We start from the raw sequence: 19,447 nt of genomic DNA, 5'->3' as shown, positions 1-19,447 counted from the left end.
CTAAACCTTCTGTATTGCAAATTTATGTAGCAGCCTTAAATCTCGTGCAGAGCTTCTGATGTTGAGTCTCTGTTTCTTTGCTGGAGTTGATTTTTTTACAAATGTATAAACAAATTGTTAACATTTGTTGGTAGTCATATTATTTTGTTATTACTAATTTGCTTTTATAGATTGCAAATGAGTTTATAGGAGGAAATGTTTATAGATTGCAAATGAGTTTATAGGAAATTTTATAGGAGTGGACCTGTAAATGTGATTAAGTTCCACGAGGCAGGGAAGCCCTAATTGTTGTTGTTGTTGTTATAGATTGCGAAAAATAAAAATATTATATTTCTACTGACAAAATTTGCAGCTGAAGATAATATGTGATATGTGCTTTGATTTGGTTTATTTGATTAGAACAAAGTACGTGAGAGCAAAATACATGGGGAATGCCTTAATGGAGGCCTTTATAAGGGATACTGGCTCATATCCATGTTACACATGGTGGAAACCATGAAAACGCCCATACAGCCAACCTGTTCACCTGGAATCGAAGCCAGGCTGATCTACCAGTGTTTAATGACTTTCTGCTTGTCTGCTAGACCATTAATATGTGTTTGGGATAACTATGCAATGATTTTTCATGTTAGGTGTTCATGTAAATATTTTTAACTGTGCTGTTTGACTTAAAAGTATAACAATAGTAATTAGTAGTTTCAACTGATTGATACCATTTTATTACAGGCAATAAGTAGTGCTCATGAAGCTAGTGCACAAGAAGGTCAAACTGAGGTATGATTAATTACCATCAATTATTAAATTAAAAAACTGGTTGTGATTGTGTGGTTAATTTTAAAAAAACCCTGAAAGTCCCAGCTTAGATGACTGATGATAATTTTAAGTTCTCTTCTGTTATCAGGACCGGATTCAGAAATGCATGTATGTATGGATATATGTATTCATGTGTGCTTGAATATATGTTCATTTGTACATAAGTGTGTGTGTGTGTGTGTGTATGTATACCCATATATACATACATACATAAACTTAAAAGCGGTATAAAAAGCAAATTTTTTAAACCCGTCCTGCACTATAGCTGCAGGATTGAAGTAAAATAAACTTTAAGCATCTAAAGTTAAAAGTAAGTTGGAGTCAAAGCAAGGTATTTAAGTTTCTACTGCAATGATCATTTTTATTTTGAAATGTTTTGATTTTATGTTTAACCCCTTTACCAAGGATGGAATTATAATATTGTTAAGGAATCGCCTTGCTTTGACTCCAATTTGCTTTTAATTTTAGATGCTTTAGGTTTATATATATATAAACTTAGGAATGTATGTGTGTATGTGCGTATATATGTATGATATTTCGGCATCAAAGTTCAGGCATGGTTTTTGCTGAGCGGTAAGGCTAATCCAAATAAAGAGGCAAGTTGATTTAGTTTTTAATGGTACATCTTTATTCCATAGATTTTATTCAATTATCACTGTAGATCATTTATTCGTTACTAAATAAGAGTATTTAAACTTTAATGCATCATAACCTATTCTAACAAAGAGAGCAAGCACAGTAGCGTAGACCCTAAAGGCACAGAGAGAGGAAAGCTTCTGATGCAAAATGGCGCACATTCCTTATTTATATTAGCGGTTACGTAATAGGCTAGCAAATTCTAGAAGGTACTGGTCTAGGAGGAAGATACTGAATTGCAGAAAGTTAAAGCAACCAAAGCACAGACAGAGGAAAGCTTCTGATGCAAAATGGCGCGCATTCGTTATTTATAGTAGCGGTTACATAATAGGCTAGCAAATTCTAGACGGTACTGGTCTGGGGGAAGATCCTGAATTGCAGAAAGTTAATTAAAGGTTGCGTGTTCGCGAAAAGCAAAGCCATCGTATTGTTTTCTATTTTACACATATATATATATGCACATACACACTGTGATAAGGTGGCATAAAGGTTCTTTGTCTAGGATGAATGATTTCAGAGTGTAGTAGTTTTCATATCAGTGGTGAAATCCTGTGCCTTTGTTAATGATTCCAGTTGCAGTCTTGTGGGTTACTCCAGTGGACAAAGAGGTAAAAGAAGTCTTTTCATCAGGGTCACGAGATGGACACTTTGTTATGTATGAGTGAAAGAATCTTCCCCTTCCCAAGAGTTCAGCACAAGTAAACACTGGGAGATATAAAAGGTGGTTTCCTGAGAAGAGACGAGAACTTTCTTGTTTAGAGCTATGGGCATGTTGGCCTGCTAAGAACGATCATTCCTCGTGTATAATGCGTAGCATATTTCCTGTAACAAAATTCTGAAATTACTTGACTACATATATATAAGTCCCATATTGTCAAGATATGCAACTATTAAGGTTTTCATCTTATTAAAATTCATGTTATTGTTAAAACTTGAGTAACACAACAAGTAACTCGCAGCAAGTAAAGAAGCTCAATTTAATAAATTTAACAAGTATGGCCAATACAAAACTGTTAATTTATTCCTTCATCTTGTCACTCATATATAGCAGTAGCTAGACCCACTCTGCCATCTTCAGTAACAGTTAGTAAATTAAACTGTTGCTGTGATACATTTGGCGATGTATTGAAAATGTTATTTGAGATGAATTTTGAACTGAGTTATTCGTGAAATTATTTGTTTTTTTATTTAAGGTAAATTTTTGAAATTATTTAAGGTAAATTATTTGTTTAGTTTCTTTGGTAAATGACAAGACATCCTGTGCACAGAAACAATTTTTAAACTACTTATTTTAAATTTCTGACCCTGAATATAATGCCATCGTTTTTTCAATAAGTGTAGTTGCAGATTTTAAGCATATAATTCTTTAACATGGCTGTTTCTTTTGCATTTAAATTAATCTGAAAAAGATTAATCTAAACCTGCAAATAATTAATCTAGATCTGTGAAAATGTATGTAAAGTGCTTTCATAAATTTATGATGTTAAAACATAATTTGCAGATTGGAGATTTGATTATAAAGCTGACAGTAAAATGTTTACTTACACTGATTAGAACAAAATATGATCTACTCATGTATGTGTCTAAGTAATTGCATTTGAAAGTGGCTTATATTTTAAAGAATTTAAGTATATATTATGGAATAGTGAAAATTTATTATAGACAATTATTATTATAGACGTGTTTAATTTGGAAGATGGCTAAATAATTTTAGACATAAAACTAAATTTATGTAAAATCCTTGTTTATTTTTCAGTTAAAGATGCCATGCATTGTCAGAACAGAGGGTAATTATGATAAGATGATGATTAACCATTAAACACATGATCCTTTTATTACTTCTTCATATTGTAGTTTGAAACATATTTCTTAGCTCTGGATTGATATCTGCTTTCACAATTCAATCTATATCTTGTTTGGCAAATAGATTAAGCATGAAAATTGTTGTGTGTCATAAAATTTGCTTAAATCAGCATTAAACTTTAGAATTTAAAAAAAAAAAAAAAAAAAAAAAAAAAGCAAAAATGGGAGAGGACACAAATTTAAAATTGGGTAAACAAGCAACCTTAGTTTGGAATAGATTTTGAATAACTATCAATTTCCATGATAACCAGGCACAGATATTAAGAGCTAAGCAAAGCTTGAAGAAGAGGACCACTATGCCAAAATCGAGAGTTCTTTTAAATATCTGTGTCAGATTAAAATAGAATTATTGCATAATTTTTACTTTTAATTGAATTTATTTATTCAGGAAAAAATTAAATGGAGATTAAAGATAACACATATTAAAAAACTGTTAGATTTATTTTGAATATTTCTAAAATGAGTATTATGAGAAATGAGATTGTTAGGAGCATTAAAAATATGATTTTGGTTAGTGCATTAGAAAGGCAAACAGAAGTGAGTTTGCATAAATGGAGATTTAATAATTGTCATGAAAATGTGTTTCCAAAAAATACAATTAAAAACATCTATAGATTATATTTTCACAAATAAAGGGAAAAGGTACTGTAAATACTCCAGATTTTTTTGGACCAGATTTTGGTTATTTCTAGGTACGAAAATAGCAATTTTTTTTCTATTGGTTATGGTCCACTGGTATTGCAGAGTACTGTATGGTGGAGCTGATGCTTTTATTTTTGTGAATAATTTTAGTGGATAAACGGAGATAATTTTTGAAAATCAACAATTTTTTTAAGGTAAAAAATATATTGTCTCTCTTTTTCAGTATTTAATAAATCTTAATGCAGAATATCAAAGATGGCTTAGTTTCAGCTGTGTGCTGACTGCAGTTTTAGTTGGTAAGGGATGTTATTGGCTCTTAAGGGAACCTTTTCTCAATTGGGCTTTGGAAAAATAAGAGTTTTTTTTTTCTAAAATGAGGTGTACCCAGAGGAAGGCCATCAGGAAGGGTATAAAAGTAAAGAATGAATAATTAAACAAAATGCTTCCTTTATTTGCATCTGTTCCCTGTAGAGCAAATTTGTGGCAGATAGTATGGCTAACTACGATTACTGTATTTATTCAAGTAAAAGTTTTATATTAATGTACGTTAAAGTATGTGTATGAAATTACTAGTATACTTTTATTTTGCCTCAAGCAAGGATAGTCATGTTATTAAATATACCTAAGAAGATTTTTGTTGATGTTATCATCTACTTTTAAGAATTTATATTTGTATGTTAAACATGTGTACATTAGTTTAGTTGAATGACTTTAAATTGTTAAAAATTTCAGCAATGACTAGGGTATGTGCTTATGTATTTTCTATCTAAAGTTAAACTAAGTAAATATGAGGCTTTAAAGTTTAGTATTTCGAAAGTATTGTATATAAATAAATTATGTTAAAACTAATATATTTTAAAAGCAAAATGTATTGTAAATACCATTCCTATTTGTGATTGGCCGGTTTCACGTGCCTGTGCATGAAGCTGAGATCTTTCATCTAGGAAATAGTGACTCCATTGTGTACAAAAACGTTTTGTTCTCTTCCTGAACATATGCTTAATTGAGCCTTTGTCTCTACTAGCTCTGTTTCCCATTGTGAATGGCCTTAAAGATAGAATATCATAGTATAGTCAGCAGAAAAATGCTGCTTTTGCAAAGCAGTACTCCAGCATACAAAGCTGAGATTTCCTAGATTACCATTCAGAATCAGATTTCAGCTCCCCCCACACTGTATTCACCAAATTGTGGTAGCATTTGTGTGTTCGTATTAAGCAATGTTGTGAGTTGAAGCATGCTGCTGAGATATGATTTGAAGGCTGTGACTAAATCTTAATTTTTCTGCTGTAATCTTATGGATTGCTTTCCATATAGCTGATCATACAGAAGTTTCCTAAGAGATGAATATTTTTTCATGGATTCTACAATGGTAAATTTGAGAGATGCTGGTCAGGAATTTGTTTAATGCAGGATATTTAAAGAGAAGAAATCACATTTACTAAGAGAGAAAATCGCCCATGATACTGTGTTTATGGGGCTTGAATTTGTGACCTTAATCTGAATTTTTTTTTTGTGATCTCTGAGGATATCTCACATAGTCCCATCAAAATACCATATGTACTTGCATATTGCTGTTTCTTGCATATTTTTCCTCTAATTTTTTCAGTATATGATGTAAAAATTGCTAATTTATGGGAAGAATGAAAAATATGTGCACAAATAGAAAAACATTTTGTGTAAGTTAAAAGAATATTATTGAAATTGATAAGACCTTTGAAATACTTAATATAATAATATTGGTTTGTCTATATGTACTTTTTACTGTGTTATGATTATCATTCAAACTGTCTCTTCAGGTGTAATGTACACTGCATATTTTTCCCCTTTTGATTTTCAAGGAGTAGGTAAAGAGAGGAAAATATGCAAGTAAATATAGTATGTCTGTTGTCTTGTTTTCAGTTCTCTGTAATTTGCAAATTATTAAAATTAGATATGAATATGTTATAAAATCAGCGACTGGTCAAGATGAAGCTTAAGTAAATTCATTATAACTGTTGCGATGTAAATGTGAAGGAACTCAAAACACGTCCTCGTTTTAAACACGAAACTTATATTAAATAACTGCACAATACAAGTATAAACAAGAAAATAACATATAACACTTATAAGTACGAGAGCAGAACAAAAAACAGTGAAGAATAGAGAGCATAGCAGCTGCCTTGCGAATGCGTTCGTCTGAGTCTGACTATTCAACTGAATTAAGAATGTTCTTTGGCATAGTTCCAAAAGCGAAAGAGTCAGGTTGAGTTGTTCTGTTCCGGTGCACCGGAACATACTCCCACCCTATCAGGCATTAGTCCTGATATATGGGCAAAGGTGCTAATTTATGAATGTTTCTTTTGAAAACAGAGTTTTTAGTTTTAACCGTGGCCACACGAACTAGTCCGTCAATACCATGATGAAGTTCGACCACTTGTCCTAGTGGCCAAGAACCTGGAATATGACCATCATCTAGTAACAGGACGATGTCTCCAGTTTTCATATTCGGCTGAGTGTCCTTCCATTTCTTTCTGGTTTGAAGAGAAGATAGATATGCTTTGGTCCATGATTTGCAGAAGTCCTTGCGCATCTTTTGAAGGAGATCCCACCTATTCCGTATATTAGCAGGACTACTAAGAGGTAGTTCAGGAGGGGATAGGATCATGTCTCCTGTAAGAAAATGTGAAGGAGTGAGAATATTAATGCAATCAATGTCAGTATTGTTTACACTACATAACGGACGAGAATTTAAAATGGCTTCTATCTGAGCCAACAGAGTTGTCAATTCTTCGAAAGTAAGTAGCGTTTCACCTATTACTCTTTTACAGTGATATTTGGTTGATTTAATTGCGGCCTCCCAAATTCCTCCGAAATGAGGAGATGCTGGAGGTATAAAGTGCCATTCTATTGATGCTTGAGTTAAATGATGAGCAACGGCTTCGTTCTTAGGAAGTGAGGCCCACAATCGTTGTATTTCGCTGAGTTTTCGATTAGCCCCAACGAAGTTTGTTGCATTGTCGCTGTAAATGTGACTTGGAGCTCCTCATCTAGCACTGAAGCGACGCAAAGCAGCTAAAAATGCATCAGCGGTTAAATCGCTCACTGCCTCGATGTGTAGTGCCTTAGTAGCGAGACAAATAAATAGAGCAATGTAACCCTTGTTGAATTTGATTGAAATAGGACCGGCATAGTCCACTCCGCAGTTGAAGAAAGGCCTCTCGAGTGTTACACGATGTTTAGGTAGATTACCCATAAGCTGAGATGCGGCGGATGCTTTAAATTTGAAGCATTTGATGCATTTGTGAACACATTTATTAATGAGCTTTTTTCCACCTATGATCCAATATGATTGTTTGATAATGTGGGACAGTAATGAAGCACCAGCATGTAAATAAGTCACATGCTTTTCTTTTACAATGAGCTCACTTATCTTGTGTTTAGCAGGTAGAATCTCTGGGTGCTTTTGATTAAAAGACAATTCTGAATTTTGTAAACGCCCTCCCACCCGTAAAAGATGGAGGGAGTGTAGCTGACTTTTCTTAGGCAACGATCTTTGATTTTAATGCATTTTAGGTCTTCATTAAAATAATCTTTCTGAACCCATCGAATTATGATTATTTCTGCATTTAGTTTCCGTGTAAGTGAGTGGAGAAAAGAAATCAGTTATAAGTGTTTGACATTTGTTATTGGTTTTGCACTTATTGATGAATCTTAAACAATATGCTAAAATGTGTATAATCTTAGAAAATGATGAATATTTTTCAAATAAATCACTATATAATTCATTTGATGTAGCACTATGAAATGAAAATATAGGATCAGATCTTTGTTCAGCTTCAATTAGATCCTTGATTTCTTTGGAAGCGGATTCCTCTTTCGGCCAGTGAGACGAATCCAAAAAAAGCCAACTTGGGCCATTCCACCACAAGTTGCAATTAGGAAGACATTTGGGATCAATACCACGCGAAGCGATATCTGCTGGGTTCTCTTTGGAAGGGACATGCCTCCAGTATTTTGTTGGAAGTACTTCGATTATTTGAGACGTCCGGTTTGCAACAAAAGTCTTCCATTTACGGGGATGTGCCGAGAGCCAGGATAGTACGACTTTGGAGTCAGTCCAAGCGTAAACATCAAACTTATATTTTTTGAGAGTGTTCATGACTGCACGATATAACTTTGAAAGCAAATGAGCACTGCACAGTTCCAATTTAGGAGCAGATACTTGTTTAATAGGTGCGACTTTAGTTTTAGAAACTAAGAGAGAAATCTTTATTTCATTTCCGTGTATTTGTTTGCAATATATTGCAGCAGCGTAAGCAAGTGTTGATGCGTCGCAAAAGCCGTGCAATTCAAATGTGTCAGAGGAAATAAGCGTGGCACCTCTAGGAACGGTAAAATATTCAACTGCATTGAAAGATTTCTGAAATTTAAACAAATCTTCAGCAAGACTTTGTGGAATAGGAGAATCCCAGTCCCCTTTTGTAAGCCAGAGCTTCTGATAAAAAAATTTCATTACAACAGTACATGGTGAAATTAATCCTAATGGATCGAAAATGCGTGCCGATTGGGACAAAATGCGTCTTTTTGTCAGCGGTGAGGTGAGTGCAAGTGCGGGTTTGAAAATGAATGTCTGTTGAAGAGTTCCAAAATAATCCTAAGACTTTCGTGCTTTCCTTATCATAAGGAATTATTTCTAAATTAATGTCCGTTGAACAATGTTCTTGAAATTCTGCAAGAAATGTATTTGAATTATAATTCCACTTTCGTAGGTGGAAACCGTGTGTTTGTAAAATATTGGTAATTTTCTTACAAAGTGATATTGCATCACTATCGGTACTTGAACCCGATAGCAAATCATCCATGTATACATCGTGTAGTAAAGTAGGAGACACAGCACTATTTTGTGAATAATCTAGTGCAATTTGCTTAATGCACCTAGTGGCTAGGAAAGAAGCTGGAGCTAAACCATATGTTACGGTGTTTAACTTGTATGTGTGTATTTCTTCGTTAGGATTAAATCTCCAAAGAATTTGTTGGTAGTTCCGATCCTCATCGGACACTAAAACTTGACGGTACACTTTCTCTATGTTTGCTGAAAAGACTATTTCCGGAAATCGAAAATTAAGTAAAATTTCGAAAATGTCTCGTTGCAATTTAGGACCAACACCCAAGATAGAATTCAATGATTTACCGTTGGAAGTTTTACATGAAGCGTCGAAAACGACTCTTAATTTAGTAGTTGTACTAGACGGCTTGATCACTGCATGATGGGGAAGGAAATATTGCTCATTCTGAAATCTATTTAAACAGTTTTGTGTTATCAGGTTCAATGTTTCTTCTAACCTTCTTCGGAAACATACAATGACCTGACTAGAACAGAGAGCTTACTAAAGCTATGTTCACTAATTGTAGTAAGTAGACAGGATACAGACGAAGGGTATACAAAACCCTTTATTTTTTTTTTCTTTATATACAATGACTTCCGTACTTCGGAATACAATGACCCTCCACTCGGGGTCTAACTTAAAAGATATCAAAATAAAACTAAACTCTAATTTAACTTTAGAATAAGATTGGCCTTATAATAACAGGAAGCGTATGTAGCACAGAGACTGTGAACACTACAATACGTTTAATTTATCAAGAGGATTAAAACCTCTAGCCTGGAAGGCAAAGTAGCAACTGCGTAACTTCTAAGGTAAGCGGCCTGCTTCGAACTCACGGCTTCCTCTCCTCTGCTTGGCAAAAAGGCCACACTTAAATACTTGGCGTTCGCCAGACAACTTTGCATAAACTCCTTCACGCTTATAATTCTGGCCGGAAGTAGAAAATAAGAAGTGATAGTAAAGATTTAAAATAAAATAAACGTTAGTAAAACTTAAGATCCTTACATACTTCCCGCCAGAGTTAATTAGTTTGAAACTGAGGTCTAAAACGACCTTGTTGAAAACTTTTAGCTCTAGAAACTAACGCGAGGCCAAACTTTTACAAACATAACTTAGCTAGAAACTAGAAAATTTTAAAAGAAAGAAATTTGTTACAATAGCAGCTCCCGGAATATACAACAATCTTTTTTCTTTTTCATCTGTACTGCATCAAAACAGGAGCTTTATTCAATTCTGGTTCCTTCCAGAGATCTGGAAGGAAAACTAGTTTAATGAAATGTTACAGAATGACATTGCAAATAACATATAGAATATACTTTTCTTAACATTCTTATTTCATTCATGACTATTTTAATTATCTCTCCCCGTGCTCTCTGACATGTGTTGTAAAAACACCAAACACGAATGTGTTTCTGTCTATGTGTTCAACACTTCCTCCTACAATCAAAACACTAACGTGTTAAAATTCAACATACGAGACCTCTTAACACACCCTAATTTCAACTCTAGACCCTGAGGTACTATTCTGAAAGTGGCTAACTCTAAAGTGTAGCGTCAGAGAGCCTAACTACATCATTCAACCTTTAACACATATTCACCATGATTTAATCTTTACAGTCACACGAATAACAAATTTTTTAACATTACTTTCACTTTTACCATATCACGGTATTTCTAAACATTCAAAATAACAGTTCACATGTATACAAGAACATATCAAGATGCCGTTAATTTTACACATTTGAAAACATACATTAGTAGTACATTGTTAACTTCTATTCTTTTCAAAGCAAGTGCCAATTCTTTCTACATTGAAATAATACTACATTTCAAAAAGTCTTTCAAACTAAAACTTCTTTCTTGTTAGAATGTTTTAAATAAAATTTATACAATAACTTTTTACAATATTTAAGTCTTTATACAACGCTATTATACATCAACTTTAGTTTTACGCGCGAGTAATTGAAAAACATAATAAGAAAATCGGTCACAACTCATTTCTCGCCCTTTTGGCGATAAAGGTAGACCTCGCATGAGGTAAAACTTCTTCAAATCTGCCACTTGCAGTAAGAATGAAAGATTAACTTAAGTTTGTAAAGTAACACAAAATTTTACTTATCTTTGTAATATTCAGACATCCTTTTCTGGGCCCAGTCTTTAAAGGTGCTGCAGACCGTAGCTTGGTTGATCCTCCTTCTTGTACGGGCTCGCCCTTCAGTGCTTTCCTCTGGAAGCTTCCGTTTTTCACCACTACGGCCACCCTTGAACATCTTCCTTCTGTCCTCTGCTTGTGGTCTTGGCCGTTTGAAGGCAGCTGGTCTTGGTGGAACCGGGAAACTTCTGTCGTGATCCTGCTTGGACCTCGTTGTTGGCCGTTCAAATTTTTCTTGTACTTTTTCCTCCGCCGCTGATGGCCCTTCCGCAGTTCGGCGACTTTTGCTGCGGAGAGTTCTGTCGGATGAGTCAATCTTCCGTTTCACAGCCGGGTTATAGTTGCCGTCCTTTCTCCCGGTCTTTTCCACATACGTCGTCCTTCTCCCTTCTTCATTCTGGGGGTGTTCGTGAACTCTGTTTTTTGGACGGTGGAACGGCTTCTTTTTCTTTGTACCTTCAATTTTTCCGCGGGGCAATTTTCTTTTCACTTGCTTCTGTCTCTCATTGGCTTGCCCTTGTACTTGTCGTTTTCCCACCTCTGGAACTTGTACCTGCGGTGTCTGCCGTCCCGGATCCTGCAAAAGATCTGAAAAGATTTGCATTTTATTACGGTCATAGAATGGTTTTATCTGGTCAATGTTTGCGGAACAGGTTTAACCATTTCTTGCCTTTAATACTACAACAGCGTGAGTTATTTTTTCTATAACATATGGTCCTTCAAAGCGTGGGAAAAATTTGGCAGTTTTATCTTCTGGTGCTGAAGAAAGTGAATGCTTAATTTTTAGTACTTCATCCCCTACTTTATAAGTTACTCCCCGTCGTTTCAAGTCATAATACAATTTTTGTTTTCTTTGTGCTACTTCTGTATTCTTTTTTGCTTCTTTTATTAGTTTTTCTATATCACCCATTTTAAATTCTGGGGCTCTTTGTTGCACATAAAATAGTTTATCTAACGGTGTTATAATCTTTCTGCCTAGAAATAACTCAGCAGGAGTTTTTCCCGTTGTATCATGTTTTGCGGTCCTAAGGGCGAAAGCAAATTCATTGACATAGTTATCCCAGCTTTTATGAAAATTTTTAACATAACTACGGATAATTTTCACTATATTTCTGTTGACCCGTTCCGCTATATTTGATTGCGGCCGATACGGGACCATTTTTAAATGACGTATGCCCAGTTTTTGGCACATGTCTTCAAATATATTACTTACAAATTGAGGACCATTATCCGATATAACTTTTAGGGGCGCCCCGTATTTTAAAATATATTTATTTAAAATAGAATCGGTAACTAATTTCGCGGAGGCTCGTTTTAAGGGAACAATTTCGGTCCATTTACTAAAATGATCAACTATAACAAGGAGATAGCGACTTTTGTTTAACTGACTTTTTGGGAAAGGGCCCAATAAATCGATGCCGATTATTTCATTTGGAAATTCGGATTTAATACTATTTAGAAACCCGGCCGGGCGGAAATTAATATAATTAACGGCTTGACATGTTGGGCAGGACTGGACATACGCCCTTGTTAACTTTTGCAGTTCAGGAAAGTAGACTGCCTCGCGTACGCGTTGAGTAGTTTTTCGAATACCAGCATGAGAAGCTAAAGGGCTGTCATGGAGCTCTTGCAGGATATTTAATCTAAGACTAGCTGGGATAACAGGTCGAAATTCGTTGTTGGAATTCGTAGTTTTTGTATAAAATAATAGACCATCTATTAGTTCGTAATGGGCCGCCCTATTTCTTATCGCCACAATATCTTGGTGGCTAAAATTTTCAGGATCCTTCAAATACTCATAAATACTTCCAAACTCAGGATCCTTACCCAGTTCGGTTATTACAGTTTCTCGGGAATTTATTGTACACGCTGTCAGCATTGCAACTTTTACGGTATTACCCTGTTCGTCTAATTTAATTCGTGACAGGGCATCTGCTACGATATTTTCCTTTCCGGGGGTATGCTTGATTACCAGATTATATTCTTGCAGCTTGAGTGCCCATCTTATTAACCTTGGGGATAAATTTTTTCCAGAGTACAATCTAGTTACCGCCGCATGATCAGAATATACTGTTATCGGCGCCTTTCCAAAATAGACTCGGAACTTTTGCACTGCTAACAGAACTGCAAGTGCCTCTCTCTCGGTCGCGGAATAGTTTCTTTGTGTTTGATTTAAAGTTCGGCTAAAAAATGCTACTGGCTGCTGATTTTGCGAAAGTACCGCTCCTACCGCATAATCCGAAGCATCCGCTGAAATTTCTAAATTTTCATGCTTTTCAGGAAATTTCAACACAGGGGCTTGCGTTAATGCTTGTTTTAATTTTTCGAAAGCACTATTGGCTTCGGCCGTCCACGAGAATCTTGCCTTTTTCCTTTTTAATTTTAACAATGGCTCAGCGATAGATGCAAAATCTTTTATAAAGGACCTATAATATGAACAAAGTCCTAGAAAAGAAGAGAGCTTCTTTGCCGTGTTTGGAGTCGGATACTTTTGTACAGCGATTATTTTTGATTCATCTGTCTCGATCCCTTTTTGCGATATTTTGTAACCTAAATATTTTAATTCAGGGGCTGCAAATTTGCATTTTTCGACATTAACTTTTAGACTGGCCTCATTTAATAAAGAAAACACCTGTCTTAAATCCTGTACATGTTGGTCTAGATTATCACTAGTAATAATGATATCGTCTAAATAGATAAATGTGGACTTTCCGAGAACAGGTCTTAACACAATGTCCATGCATCGCTGAAATGTTGCTGGGGCGCCTGAAAGGCCAAACGGCATTCGCAAAAATGCATAAGTGCCAGACTTGGTTATAAAAGCAGTCTTAGGCACGTCCTCAGGCCTGATCCCTATTTGAAAATAACCATTCGTTAAGTCTAAAGTCGTCATAAATTTGGTTGATTTTATGTTCCTTAAAATTTCTTCTATAATCGGTAACGGATATACCGGATATTTCGTTATGGAATTTAATTTACGGTAATCAATAGCGAATCTCCACCTTTTTGGATGCTCCAAAGGATAATCATTATTTTTCTTACATAAAACCACCGGACTAGCATAACTACTTGAGATAGGCGTTACGATCTTTTTACGTAGCATATCGGTAATATGCCATTCTATAATTTTTTCCTTATTCTTATCATACCGGTATGGTTTTTGACAAACCGGCAATGCATCTCCGGTGTCAATACTATGGTTAGTAACCTGGGTAAATCCTGGAATATCACTAAATAAGGAAGCAAATTCACTTACCACTTGTCGGATTCTATCTTGCTCGTCATTAGGCAGGTGGTCGAGATTTACCCTTGGCGGTTCAACCTTTTCTACACGCACTGGTTTCATCGTCAGCTTAAGAGACGCTTCATTAAAATCCAGTGTAGCTTGTGCGTCTGAAAGAAAGTCTATTCCTAGTATTAAGTGTGCTTGCAAATTCTTTACTATAAAAAACATCACCTTTACTTGTTCGTCCTTGATACGGATGTACAAAGGTACTTTACCTACGCACTTACATTGTTCTCCTTGCGCCGCTAATACTGTTGTATTATCCGCATTATATATGCGGTATTTGCGAAAATACTTTCTAAAAAAGACTTCTGCCACACAGGAACACTGCGCGCCGGTATCCAGGAGTGCGGTGGCCGGGATATTATTTACCAAGACTTCAATCTTCGGAAGAGTTAAATTTTTCACCATTACTGTATTTAACTTGTAGGAAGAGGGGTTTTCGTGGCCTTCGGATTTCCGCACCCTCTCGTCAGCAGAAATCCGTTTTAGTTTAAATTATTTTTTCTTTCGGTGCTTTCCTTCTTTCTCCACTGGCCTTGAGACTTTTTTCCTGGGTTGCTATTGAACTGTCGACGTTCGCCGGCTGTTTTTGAATGCTCGGGTTTCCTTGCCCACTGATTCGCTTTTTCTCCGTAGCCATGTGCTTGAGTTTGCTGTAGTCTTGGCGTACCAAATTGGTTTCGCTGTTGATATTGGCGTCTTCTTTCGACGTCCGCCGTTCTTCTACTTTCAAACTGGATTGCTAGCTCAAATAATTTTTCCAGTGTAGTCGGATTTCTCAATTCAATAAAGTCTTGCACTTGGGGTAGTAACCTCGGCAAAATCACTTGAATTATTTCAGGATCCGGACGGTTTCCATACAAGAGCTTGAAAACGTGAATTTTTCTTAAAATAAAGCTCGAGAGGTTTTCGATTCTTTGTTGATATATACTGAAAAGTTCTGTTTCTAATTTCGCACGATCCCTTACAACAGGGAAGGCTTTTAGTAGGGCAGTCTTGAAATTTTCGTAGGTATAGGTGGGACTTCCTGCTTGACCCAAGAGACTTCTGCCGATACATTTGAACCAGTTAAGCGCTTGGCCCCTCAAAGCGCTGGTAGCTAAGGTAACTTTTTGAAACTCGTGCACGGGGTAGAGCATGAAGTGGTCATCCAATTTTTCCAAAAAACTGGTTACCTGTGAGTTTCCATTAAACGTTGCTTCTGGTTTCATCGAAGCGCGCATGGTCTGGACAATATACCCAAATCCTTCCAGGGCGGCAGCTGGCATTTCTGGATTCTGAGCTGTTTCTGCAGGCAGCACAGGTTCTTCTTGAAACTCGGCCATGGTTATTCTTCGTCGGGCGCCACTATCAGGTTCAATGTTTCTTCTAACCTTCTTCGGAAACATACAATGACCTGACTAGAACAGAGAGCTTACTAAAGCTATGTTCACTAATTGTAGTAAGTAGACAGGATACAGACGAAGGGTATACAAAACCCTTTATTTTTTTTTTCTTTATATACAATGACTTCCGTACTTCGGAATACAATGACCCTCCACTCGGGGTCTAACTTAAAAGATATCAAAATAAAACTAAACTCTAATTTAACTTTAGAATAAGATTGGCCTTATAATAACAGGAAGCGTATGTAGCACAGAGACTGTGAACACTACAATACGTTTAATTTATCAAGAGGATTAAAACCTCTAGCCTGGAAGGCAAAGTAGCAACTGCGTAACTTCTAAGGTAAGCGGCCTGCTTCGAACTCACGGCTTCCTCTCCTCTGCTTGGCAAAAAGGCCACACTTAAATACTTGGCGTTCGCCAGACAACTTTGCATAAACTCCTTCACGCTTATAATTCTGGCCGGAAGTAGAAAATAAGAAGTGATAGTAAAGATTTAAAATAAAATAAACGTTAGTAAAACTTAAGATCCTTACAGTGTGACCAATTCCATATGACCTAAATTTTCATATTCATGCATAAAATCTTTGTATTAGTTTTCAAATTCCGAGTTTTCCTTAAATTTACGTTCCATAGCATATAATCGAGAAAGTGCAGCTGGTTTTGAATTACCTAATTCAGATTTAGATTTTAAAAATGGCAACTTCACCACAAACGACCATCTGAATTAATTGAGTAATTTTCCCAAAAATGTGTTTCAACAAATTGTTCTTCAGGTGAGAATACAGTGTCAGTTGAATTTGGCACTTCTTCTAAATCCCAAAACCTTTTCAATTCACTGTCAATATTTATTTCATAACTATGCATGTTTGAAAGTGAATTTGATTTCGTTTGAGATTCCGGTAGTTTTCTGGATATGAGGAAACCAAAAATTGAGTTTTGAGCAATTAAATCACTTTGAGAACAAGTTATTTGTCCAGGAAGTAAAATAGAAAATAAGTAGTCAGATCCTAGAATAATATCTATCTTATCCGGAATGTGAAAATATGGATCAGCTAACTTTACATTTTTCAAATGCGAAAAGTCTTTCTCATTTATTTTTTTGGCTTGGAAGCGCAGCAGTTAGTTTATCTAATACAAATGCCTTAATTGGCATTCTCACTGATGCATCATGGATTGACATCAACTCGATTTCAACGCAACCTTTTGTAACTGCGACTTCTGACTCAGCTAAACCCTTGACAGAAAAACACGCATTTTTCCTTTTAAATCCCAATAAATTAATACAAGATTCAGATAATAATGTTGATTCGGAACCACTATCACAAAGCATTCTAATATTACGTTTTTGACCCATCGAATCAATTACATTTACATACGCAGTTGGCAATAAGCCAAAAGTTGTTTGAACGCTATTATTTTGAATTACAGTTCCGTTTTTGTTTTCATTCGTAGACGCAATGTTTGGTATTTCATTCACGGTTGGATTCTTTCTTTGCTGTTCTGACTGAAAATTGCTCTCAGAAAGAGACGCAGATGTGGAATAACCTTTTAACTGATTTTCACACAGAGTACTATGATGCAATAACTGGCAATGATGACAACGATGTTGAGATGTACATTCAGATTTTTTGTGCTGACTAGAAAAACAATTTAAACAAAGATTATTTTTCCTGACAAATTGATTTCTTTCTTTGACAGTTAGTGCTTTAAATTTGGGGTATTTGAAGAGAAAATGATCTGATTTACACATAATACATTTGATAGTTTTGTTAACAGAAAATCTTTTAACACTAGGTTGAGTTTTTTCCCTTTCTTTTTCGTGGAAAATTTCTAAAGAGGAACATCTATCATTTATAAATTGAATAAACATTTCAAAAGTAGGAAATTCCACTTTTGTTGAAAACTCAGACCATTGTTTACATGTTTCGTTGTCAACCTTCTGTAATAAAATATAAATTAGCCAAACATCCCTTTCATTAGCTTTTGGATCAATAGATTTTAAACCTCTGATAATCTCATCAGAAGTATCGGCAATTTTTCGCAAATTAATTGAGTTTGCATTAATCACACAAGATTGATCCATGAAAGTTTTTATTAGTGCTGTGACAATTTGTTTTTTCTTATCATACCTAGATAATAATTTTCCCCAGGCTTCCATATAACTATTTTCTGAAATGGGAATATGTTTAATAATAGAAGCCGGTTCATCAGTTAATAAACCCTTTAGATATTGAAATTTTTGAATGTTGCTTAAATTTTCATTGTTATGCACTAATGATACATATAAGTCCTTGAAAGACATCCAGTTTCTGTAATTACCATTAAAAGACTGCATATTTATTCTCGGTAATTTAAAATTATTAGCAGTATTTGTAGTACTATAAACTGGCATTTGACATTCATTAACATTAGTAACTTGCATATTAACAGTAACATTTAATTTCTCAAGTTCTTGTTGTAGTTTGGCTTTGGTTTCATAATATTTTTTCTCAAATTCTTCCATTTCAGAACTTTCCGGCAGAAGTTCTGAGTCTGCCTTGTCAAAATCAGAATAAATGCTTTCAATTTTTTGAAGTTTATTCATTAAATCGTATTTTTCGAATAACTGCTTATCATCTTTAATGAAATTTGAAATTCTGGTAAGAGCAGCTTTCGCACTACCTCTACTATTTTTTGCAATCTTAACCTTGTCTTCCATTACGACGTAATGGTGGAATGAGGAAAACCAAAGTCAAACTTGTAAAAAAAGAAAAAAAATACTTATCTTGCTTGGTCTTTAAATGAAGTTCGATGCTAAACGTATCCAGTAGTATCCATTACTGTACCAAATGCAGCGTTGCAGTGATGACGTAACCGAAATCAAAAGTCCTTTAATCTCACCGGTACCTCCAAAATATTATGTTGCAATGTAAATGTGAAGGAACTCAAAACACGTCCTCGTTTTAAACACGAAACTTATATTAAATAACTGCACAATACAAGTATAAACAAGAAAATAACATATAACACTTATAAGTATGAGAACAGAACAAAAAACAGTGAAGAATAGACAGCATAGCAGCTGCCTTGCGAATGCGTTCATCTAAGTCTGACTATTCACCTGAATTAAGAATGTTCTTTGGCATAGTTCCAAAAGCGAAAGAGTCAGGTTGAGTTGTTCTGTTCCGGTGCACCGGAACAGTAACATTAAGGGAATCTTTTTCATATTTGATGTAAATTGAAAACATTGAATATTTTCATGTTATTGAGTAAGTGGTAATAAATTATAATGAACAAAAGTTTAAGCTTTAAGTGCAAGTTCTGAAAATTCAAGAACTAGGTTTTAAAGATCTTATTTTATTCTAACCAGTTACTTTTAGTTTGTAAAACTTTCCTTTCTCTTCTGATTTCAGTTTCCTGCCAGAATGTAAATTTTAATAACGTAGTATGCAAATCTAAGCGAGTTCAGAATCAGTATTTAAGCAGCGGTTTTAAGAGCAGTAGTAGGAGAGTTAGTTCCGAGTTTATGCTGCATGTTTGAAGTAGCTCCGTACGTGAATATTTGGCATTGGCCACCTTCTTCAGATTATATTGATATTCTAGGTTCGGCTTCAGTGTGTGCAGCCAATTTAGCAGTTTAGATAATTAAGTAGCCAGTCGAGTAGCCCTCCTTACTTATTGTGTTTTTTACATTTTTATTTTCTGTTTGAGTTACTGAGCCACAAGTGGTGGTAATTGTGAGCACCAAGTACGTGAAGGCTTTGTTTAGTTCAAAAGAAAAGGTTATTTAAACCTTCTTCTGCAGTATCTGTTCTTCAAA

At 35.1% G+C, this 19,447-nt stretch overlaps 1 protein-coding gene across 1 annotated transcript in view; it reads left to right on the top strand.

Moving 5' to 3' along the window:
• The window catches only part of LOC118204717 (ubiquitin carboxyl-terminal hydrolase isozyme L3-like), a 176,360-nt gene that overhangs the window by 27,737 nt on the left and 129,176 nt on the right, over positions 1–19,447 (top strand). Inside the window, exon 7 of the mRNA XM_085808155.1 lies at positions 727–774. Within this exon, the coding sequence (XP_085664281.1) occupies positions 727–774 (48 nt within the window). The remainder of the gene's footprint in view (positions 1–726; positions 775–19,447) is intronic.

Source organism: Stegodyphus dumicola, chromosome X1 (assembly GCF_044657685.1).
Source record: "Stegodyphus dumicola isolate Sdum_Otavi_A_Nest chromosome X1, ASM4465768v1".
NCBI lineage: Eukaryota > Metazoa > Arthropoda > Arachnida > Araneae > Eresidae > Stegodyphus > Stegodyphus dumicola.
This window is presented reverse-complemented; position numbering and strand designations above follow the sequence as displayed.